Source organism: Hemibagrus wyckioides, linkage group LG05 (assembly GCF_019097595.1).
Source record: "Hemibagrus wyckioides isolate EC202008001 linkage group LG05, SWU_Hwy_1.0, whole genome shotgun sequence".
NCBI classification, from domain to species: Eukaryota; Metazoa; Chordata; class Actinopteri; order Siluriformes; family Bagridae; genus Hemibagrus; species Hemibagrus wyckioides.
In genome coordinates this window covers 9,179,299-9,189,258 of record NC_080714.1, presented here as the reverse complement: position 1 = coordinate 9,189,258, position 9,960 = coordinate 9,179,299, and the positions used below count along the sequence as shown (strand labels likewise).

At 38.1% G+C, this 9,960-nt stretch overlaps 1 protein-coding gene across 1 annotated transcript in view; it reads left to right on the top strand.

Annotated features, from left to right (window-relative positions):
• LOC131352615 (sushi domain-containing protein 3) overlaps positions 1 to 9,305 on the top strand; it is a 14,011-nt gene extending 4,706 nt beyond the window's left edge. Inside the window, exons 2-5 of the mRNA XM_058388864.1 lie at positions 3,703 to 3,891; positions 5,450 to 5,591; positions 7,145 to 7,264; positions 7,408 to 9,305. Coding sequence (XP_058244847.1) covers positions 3,703 to 3,891; positions 5,450 to 5,591; positions 7,145 to 7,264; positions 7,408 to 7,498 — 542 coding nt within the window. The 3' untranslated portion in view covers positions 7,499 to 9,305. The remainder of the gene's footprint in view (positions 1 to 3,702; positions 3,892 to 5,449; positions 5,592 to 7,144; positions 7,265 to 7,407) is intronic.
• The last annotated feature ends 655 nt before the right edge of the window (positions 9,306 to 9,960 follow it).

Below are 9,960 nucleotides of genomic sequence, written 5' to 3'. Positions count from 1 at the left end.
CACCACCACCACCACCACTCCGACCACACCACCACCACACCACCACCACCACCACCGACCATCACCACCACCAATACCACCACCACCGACCATCACAACCACCACCACCACCGACCATCACCACCACCACCACCACCACCACCGACCACCACCACCACCACTCCGACCATCACCACCACCACCACCGACCATCACCGCCACCACCACCACCACACCGCCACCACCACCACCATTACCACCACCACTACCACCACTTGACCATTACTCACCACCACCCTCCGACCATTACCACCACCATTACCACCACCACCACCGACCACCACTCACCACCACCACCATTCCTCGACTATTACTACTACCACTACTCAATCATTACCACCACCATTACTACCTCTACTACTACTACTATTACTACTACTACTACTTCGACTATTACTACTACTACTACTTCGACTATTACTACTACTATTACTACTACTACTACTACTTCGACTATTACTACTACTACTACTACTTCGACTATTACTACTACTATTACTACTACTACTACTACTTCGACTATTACTACTACTACTACTTCGATGACTACTACTATTACTACTACAATTACTAGCACTACTACTTCTACTGCTACTACTACTACTACTACTAATAATAATAATAATCAGAAGAAAATTTCCTGTCTCTGATAATAATAATAATAATTAATAATAATAATAATAATAATAATAATAATCTCTGATAATAATAGTCTCTGATAGTATGTAAACGAGTCTGAGGGACAATTAAAACAGCAGTTTTGGAGAAGCAGAGATCAGGTTTTGGGGTGTAAATAGGATAAAAGCTCAGAAGCTCTGTGGAGCCGAACCATTCAGAATCGTGTATGTAGTAAGCATGTGGATTTATAAAACTGACACGAAACGTAACCCAAGCACTGTGAAAATAGAGACCCATGATTTCATCTCAGAAATAGAATTTTAAAGAAAAGATGACTACTACATTATCCCCAGGTTTGGAATGGATATAAATTCTGTCTATGTTAAAAGTTTTATAATAAGAAATGACAAATATTACACAAAAACCAGGGCAGTTCAGAGGTGTTCTCCGATATAGGTCTCTCTTCCCACACCCCATTGACTCCTCACTTCCTGTTTAATATGGTTGCCACAGGAAGTGGCAAAAAGCAGGTGCTCTGCAGAAAAAAATGTCAAAACAGACACTGAAACAAATTATACCGTGAAGATCATAAGATTAGATAATGGTTTCTTATAGGTAGCGTTATGACTCTTACGCTATATTTAATTGAAAAATTAAAAAATTATGGAAAAATTATTCAATTATTTTTATAGACACATGTCTGAGCCATGGCATTCAGTAAATGGGTAAAGTAAAAAGAGAACCTAGTTGTGTGTATTTTTTTTACTCAGTCTTTCTCAGTGGTGTAACAGAAAGGAAATGACCATGGTCAATAAACAATAACTACATTTAGAAATGATACACGAGTTGCATCCTTGACTCTTGACCTAGCTGCAGTTCTTAGCTATACTTAAAGCCTCTTTTAACATGGAGCAGTCTTTTCAATGCCGAGAAATGGAGCTCAGTTGCAGCCTAAACTTTGGGATCCAGCTTAGTTTCAGCTTTTGGTATCGTTTTCTGTCATTATTCTGCTTCTACTATTTTCAAATAGACTCAAATGGCACATAACCCAGTTTTCAACCTATATATAATAAATCATTTGGTCAGGTAACACCAGAATGCTCCTGATATGTTTGAGATTCATGAATCAGCTACGCGGCTTTAAAAGAAATGATATATTTCAAATTTCTACTGGCAAGAAAACAAGAAAGTGTAGGCATGGTTAATCAAGCAACTACAGTTTTGAGTATAATTCTGATAAGACATATGAGGCATTTTAGGGTTTGGGAAAAATGTGCTGTACATTTTTGGACTTTTTTTTTTTTTTTTTTTTACTTGCCATCAGTTTAGTCACAGACAGATTAAATTATTTTAAATAAATAAATAAAAATTAATTCTAAAATTAATTTTAAAAATTAAACATCAACTTTATTGTTAATTATTTCACTGTCTATACTTTTATTAATATAAAATTATAATAATTAAATAAATAATTAGAATAATATATAATAAACATTAGACTAATAATTATAATTGACTTCACGTGCACTGAATTCAGTCTGTTTTGTTACAGTATAAAGTATTTTTAAGACGTGTGTGTGTGTGTGTATACACTACTGCACAGAAGAAAATCTATTATACTCGCCAGCCAATTTATTAGTATACCTGCTCATTCATTCTTGCCATTATCTAAGCCGCAAAAGTCCAGTCATGGCTGATTGTATGGAGTCGAGCGGCGCAGAGAGCAGGATGACCAGACTGATTTGAGCTGACTGGAATGCAAAGGTGACTCTTTACAACTGTAAAGGATCTCTGCAATGTCAAACCTCCAGAGGGCTCAGCAGAAGAGCACACCCTGGATTCCACTGCTGTCAGTCAGGAACAGGAAGCTGAGGCTGCAGTGGGCACTGACTCACTGAAACTGGACAGTTGAAGCTGGGAAAATGTCACCTGTTCTGATGAATCATGAGTCCTGTTCCTCCATGCAGATGTTAGGGACAGATTTTTGGCATTTGCATGAATCCAATATACCATATGTCAGCAGTGCAAGCTAGTTTTGATGGTGTAATGGTGTGGGCAGTGTTTTCTTTGTACACTATGGACACCATAATACTAACTAAGCACTGTTTCAATGCCACAGCCTATATTAGTATTTTTGTTGACCTTCCTGCTTGAAGGCCTGCATGCAAAACTGGTTCCATGAACATGGGACATTTTATAATTTAGAGAATAAGTCATGAGCACCCACTTTGCTTGTTTATTCTTCAACCATTCTCTACACCGCTTATCTTACTGGGTTGCAGGGAACCTAGAGGCTATCCCAGGAGACTGGGGCACTCAGGACAGGATGCCAGTCTATCTCAGGGCACAATCACACACACATTCAGACACTACGGATAATTAAAGATACCAGTCAGCCTACAATGAATTTCTTTTTACAGAGAGGAAACCAAAGCACTCAGCGGAAACCCAAGGCACGGGAAGAACACACCCACACCCATACCCACACCCACACCCACACACATACACATACACACACACACACATACGCAAACATGGCAGGAACCGAGCTACACAGCCCCTCTCTTGTTCTTGAATTTGAATACTTTATTAAATGTGTGGGGGTTTTTTTCTTTCGTTGCTTTTAATAATTAGAATAATTAGAATATCTAATATCTGCTTTCCTAGTGTGAATTGAAATTTATGGTAGCAATCACTTTAAATCACTCTTTTGAAGACCTTGACAATTACATTTCAATTTCTGGCATTTGGTAGACGCCGTAATCCGGAGCGACTTTATCGGATTTTTTCCAACTGAATATTTAAGGGCCTTTCTCATGGGCCCAGCTTGTTGGACCTGGTATACAAAGTCACAACCTTCAGCTCAGTAGCCCAACACCTTAACCACTAAGCTACCACATCCTGAACTTTTTTTTTTTTTAATTTTCAGATATATGCTGTCTGTTATGTCTATTCAAAACCTTTTAACTGCGGTTTATGATTTTCAGGAAATGACAGCTCTGTTCAGTGTATCCATTCAGTTTTGATCTGTGTGTCGTTCTCTAGGTCAGTGCACTCCCATGCCTTCTCCACAACTGGGGACATTTAAACTAGTGGCTGGGAATGGGACCAGTGTGGGCACAGTGATAACACTGATCTGCCCTCTTAATCATCGTGCCATCAGCGGTGGCCGGATTACCTGCGTGCAGGAAAACAACATCACAGAATGGAGTGGGGGTATCGCTGTCTGTAAATGTAAGACACACACACAAGTCATGACACTGCACACTTAGGATAATTATGAAGAGTGTTAACTGTAATGGTAATAAATCACCTTTGAGTAAAAGGAAGGTCACTGCTGATTAGTGGGTAAGATAACTCCTCCTGAAAAAGGTCACTTGTTCCAGTATTACCAATTATTCCCTATTTATATATTTTACGTTCTAAAAAACAGAGTCACCTGAATCAACATCTCATGAATTTATGTTACTTTACTATGTTATTAGTAAAGTATTAGACAGTATCAGTTCATTCTATTGCAGCTTTATAATATTTGAGGTATTAACAACTTTAGGATCTTTTCCTACCTGGCTATTTTAAACCATTCTCTGTACTTCTATACTTATGTAGTCTATGGAAGGTTGTTAGTTGTTTGTGCGAGTGCAGCAACACACAAGAAAGCACATAAGAGGCTATAAGATTACCGGAGTAGTTTGCCACTGCTTTATACATAAATATTTGATATAACTCTGTTATTCTTTTTTTTTTTGTCTGTCTGTTTTGATGCACACAATCAGACCTCAGTAATGTCAGAGTACTTACTCAGTATTGTGTATTGTATGGATTGTGAGTGTATAAACAGCACATACACTGATCAGGCGTAACATTATGACCACCGGCCTAATATTGTGTTGGTCCCCCTTTTGCTGCCAAAACAGCCCTGACCCATCCTGCACTGTGTATTCTGATACCTTTCTATCAGAGCCAGCGTTAACTTCTTCAGCAATTTGAGCAACAGTAGCTCGTCTGTTGGATCGGATCACACGGGTCAGCCTTCTCTCCCCACGTGCATCAAGGAGCTTTGGCCACCTGTGACCCTGTTCACAGCGGTTCCTTCCTTGGAATACTTTTGATAGATACTGACCACTGCAGACCGGGAACACCCCACAAGAGCTGCAGTTTTGGAGATGCTCTGATCCAGTCGTCTAGCCATCACAATTTGGCCCTTGTCAAACTCGCTCAAATCCTTACACTTGTCCATTTTTCCTGCTTCTAATACATCAACTTTGAGGACAAACTTGCTGCCTAATATATCCCACCCACTAACAGGTGCCATGATGAGGAGATAATCAGTGTTATTCAATTCACCTGGCAGTGCTCATAATGTTATGCCTGATTAGTGTATATAGGTAGCAAAAGCTAAGCCTGGTAAATTCTTAATTAGCAAGGAAACCTAGAGATACTTAGCTGAGATGAAATAGGAACTGCAAAGTCTGAGCTCCTCAGCTACATGAATTTTGTTTACAATACAAAATAAATATTAAAATTAGCATCCAATGATAATAATAATAATAATAATAATAATAATAATAATAATAATAGTAGTAGTAGTATAAAAATGATTATTAATTTAAATGTAGTTATTTTCTCTGTTATATTTTCTTCACAAAGGGCACAAAATATTTAATTGTTATTAACAGTAGTATTTTTTTAGGAAATTGTAAAAATGTGAATGATACATCTTCTTTTTTCATGTTTTCTCTATTCTCGTCTCCTATTTTAATATTTTCCTAAATATCTCTTCTCCTATTAGCTGTCACGCATGTAGAAGGCTTCCGTCTGGCTTTGCTTCTGTCCATTATCAGCACAGCCATCATACTGTTTATGAGCATAATATTCATCACTTCATGGCTGCTGACCCGTTTGAAGAAAGAGGAAATAAGACGAGCAGAAAGGTGAGAAAAGGGAACAGAAGCACGGGGTGGTGGTGGTGGTTGTGGGGGTGGGGGGGATTGCACCCTGCCCACAATCCTAATTCGTACAAATTTGCCTAACACGTACATACAAAATCGACATGATTCAGGAGAAGATTTATTACCTTATATTTAAAGTGGCTATTATGTGCTATTGTTAGGGCCCTGTGAGTCCAATCTTTAGAGATTGGATCAACTTCTATATGAAGAATATCCACGTATCACACAGCACATGTTATTTATCCATGAATATCCAAACCTTTTCCTCTGTAGTTACCTGATCAGCTCCCCTGGCCAGATTTGGTCAGGTAGAGATGCTGCCACCCAATCTGTTCCACACAAGCCGTTAATACCTGTGCAAAAACATGCATATGAACAAGAGGTAGACAACCAAACCCTGGAACCTTTATAACAACATTAAATCCATAATGAGTCTGATATAATGAATAGTATTAAGTAGAATTAGTGGTCATCCATTTTCTTGTGAAATACATTTCACATGCTTTCCTCTAGATTTTGGAGCATGGTTTTAGAGATTCTCTTTAATTTATTAACAGTATTATATTCTATTTTCAATCACAGTTGTTAGTGTTTAAGTTTGAATAATTACCATTTCCTATTTGCCCAACATTCAGGAAAAATGAAAGATATAAAAACAAACGAACAGATATATAGTAAAAAAAACCTTTAGCTATTTACTCATTGTATCAATATCAGAGGCCATTGTTTGGGAATAATACAAGAATTAAAAGATTCATCAACAATTTGACCTGTTTTTACTGTGTGTGTGTGTGTGTTCTTCATCAGTTAATACCTTTATCTGCCTCAAAAGTTAGTCTGATGCTCAGCCCATTGATCATCATTTTTTGGGGTTTATCGGGACCCAAACACACAGAGATTCTGATTCGTAAAACTAATTGGACCCATTTTTTTTAATAAACAGATTATTGAAAGGACATAAACCCATCTCATTCAATTGGACAGAAATTTCCATGGCCTCATTTGCTTTATTCTACAGTGTGGGAATAAAATCACAAGCACATGGTTCCTTAAAATGTCACTATATCATTAATAAGAAAAATTTAAGAGATTGAGATCAAGTCACATTAATACACACATTCTGTCCAAACTAATATAACAGAGAGCTCTTAATTGAAGTCTTTCATTAATAATTCAAAGCCCAGGCTAAGAAGATAATCAAAACCCTTTTCATTAGTAGAACTAGCAGTCACAGCCTCCACCACTTGTTTCCTGTAGCTGCCGGTTGGACTGTTTTGAGTCAGGGCTTTAGACAGGTCATTTGCATGAACAGTCCTTTTTTTTTTTTTTAGGTCAGCCTCTTAAACAGATTGTGAGGTTTACATACAATTTTGTTGGTTTCTCCATGACAATAAAAGGGGCGAAAAGATCTAGTATGATTGATGTTTGTTTGATTTATTGCATTGTAAAAACCTTTTATGAAAAATAAAAAATGTTAACAGTGGTGTGGAGATGTTTTATACCAACTACATACATCTTGTTCTGTATGTTTATAGGGAAAGGGCAGAGGCATCTGCTAGACTTTGGCACCACTTAAATGAAGAGGAACAGAGACAATCTTTCTATGCTCATAATGGCAACAACAACAGCAGCAATAGACAAGAGCAACATCCAAGGTACTCCGTCTGTACCTAGCATTTAGCCTTTCACATTTGCAACAAACCATACACAAATACTATAGTAGATACAACGACAATTTTGCTAGCAATACTATAACAATCAGACCAGCTCTCATTAAGTGTATCTCTCTGTTTCTTAGGGGTCATCGGAAAAACTACCCCGATCCTGTAATCGTCCATCACTCGCAGGATACTCTGGGACAAATGCCTGCCCCACTACCCTGTGTTTAACCAGACACATTAACTGTACATTATAACCACACACTTTCATCAAACACCTCTTATTCTCTGTGGTGGGATATGACTCTAGCTTGGAACAATCACCATGGAAGTCAGGATCAGCACACCAACAGCATCAGACACACAGGAGGGTCAGGTCACTCCTGAGACTGGGGAGAGACTGGAAGCTGTGAAAAGAGAAACACCCACATGCCCCAGAAATCCAGGCTGTATCAGTATTGATGAACCAGTAACATACTTAATCTCTATTGCTATGAACTAGCAACAAGCTTTGACGTTGGCTGAGAATGAACACGTGCATTACAACAGGACAACCTGAAAAATCTCCAAAACATCAGAACATATCATATTAGGTGCCAATCTGAACATCTGATTGCCATAATTAGATTTTTTAATTTTACTTATATATTTTTTTACCTTTTGTTTTTTTAGAACGATTTAAATGTACTCTATACATAAACTATTCTTATAAAATTCAGCACTGTGGAAATGTAGATCCTTTAGTTTGTAATTGTTGCACCTTATGATGCAAAGTTGATATCTGGGCCTCATAAAGAGAATTATTCCAGCGAGAAACATAGCAGTTCATATGATCTAAATATAATACTTTATACTTCTACATGAAAATGTGGATTCATGAAAATGTGGATTCTACACATTTTATGAGAGGCTTTAAAATTTAACTATATGGCCCATACCTGCTTGTTGAACATTCTATTATGAAGACATTTGCTGCTATAACAGCCTGCACTCTTCTGGGCAGACTTTCGACAATATTTTGCTTGGGCCCATTAACCCACAAGAACATTGGCACTGATGTCAGGCAAAGAGGCCTGGTGTGGAGCCATGTTTTTCGATGAGGTTATTGTCACTTGTGTGCTTCCAAACCAACCTTAGCAAACTGTCTTCTTCTTCTTCTTCTTCTTCTTCTTCTTCTTGCTCACTTTGCACTGAGAGGCATTCTCATGATGGACCAAAATTAGGCACCTTAGTTCTAGTGAAAGGAAGTCATAATTTTATAGCATACGAAGACATTCTAGACAATCAGTCTAGAAAAAAAATATGGGGAAAGCCCACATATTCTTCAGGGCTCATGAGCAAGTGTCCACATACTTTTGACTCTATAGTGCAGTTTCATCAATCACCAAAATATAATAAGGTGACTGTAGTATATTACTGTCAGAGAAAATGTGTGGTAACCTGATAGACATGACTTTTTCCAGTTTTTTTCAGAGATGGTAAAAAAAAATTTGGAATGTAAAATATTGCTTGGTTTCCTTTCTAAGCTTGGGTATGGGACGGTACCGATAGATTGTCCAGTGCTGTGATCACCAAACTAATATTTTATCCTGCTTTGTCTCTGTGATGCTTCTCTATGAGCAGTTATAAGGCAAAGGCTTATACAAAAACATATGCATGACAATTAAATCTGGAGACTTTTTGGATTTTGGGTCATTTCTTTTCATTTCTTTTCTTTTTGTCTTTCTTCTGTGGAAAAATCACAAATCCTCTGAGAATATTCTTCCAATTTTAATAATGAGTAGCTAAGCTTTTGCTGCAGTATTCAATATTATTTGCAGTCGTTTGTCCTCGTTGATTTACCCTGCTGCTGACAATCAGCCAAACACAACAAATTTAGTCAAGGTTGGTTGCTTTTTTAAAATTGTGTAGTTTCACCAATGTGAAAAACCCAAATAGGAGAGAATTGTATGTGGGTTGTTTTTTTTTATTATATTGTGAAACAGGCCTAAAAAATGTGCATTCACTTCTTAAAACTTTAGACTGATATTGGATTGTATTGTATTGTTGTTTTATGAACAAGCAAAATGAAATCCAAATCTCATGAAATTTTTTGCATGCATGATTTTTATACTGAGCTAAGTACCCCATATTTGTTACATATACATTACTGCACAGTGAAATTCTTTCTCTGCATATCCCATCCTTGGAGGGTTGGGGTCAGAGCTCAGGGTCAGCCATGATGCAGCACCCCTGGAGCTGGGGGGGGGGCCTTGCTCAAGGGCCCAACAGTGGCAGCTTGACAGTGCTTGAATCCCAATCAACAACCCAGAGCCTTAACCACTTGAGCTACCACGGGTGTGTTCAGTAGACCACACCTCTTCAGTCCCACAGAGATACAGTGAGCTTGAATAGTAACACACTGTCATAACTGTGTCAGTGGTATCAGGTCAGTGGTTCTAACTTGGTTTGGTGTTTCATGACCTTGAATCGCTTTGGGCGTGATCAACTACGGAAGCTTCTATGACACCATGTCTGTTAGGGAATGCCAGGGAAAGCTTTAGAATTTATGCCAACCAACAGGACCTTTGTTTGTCTGGAGCTACCGCAAAATCTATGACTTCTGACAATCACGCCATACTATGTGCTGAGTGGACATCGATCTCCACTTGCGAATTTTGGCTGACAGAAATTGTGTGTACAATTGGTCAATG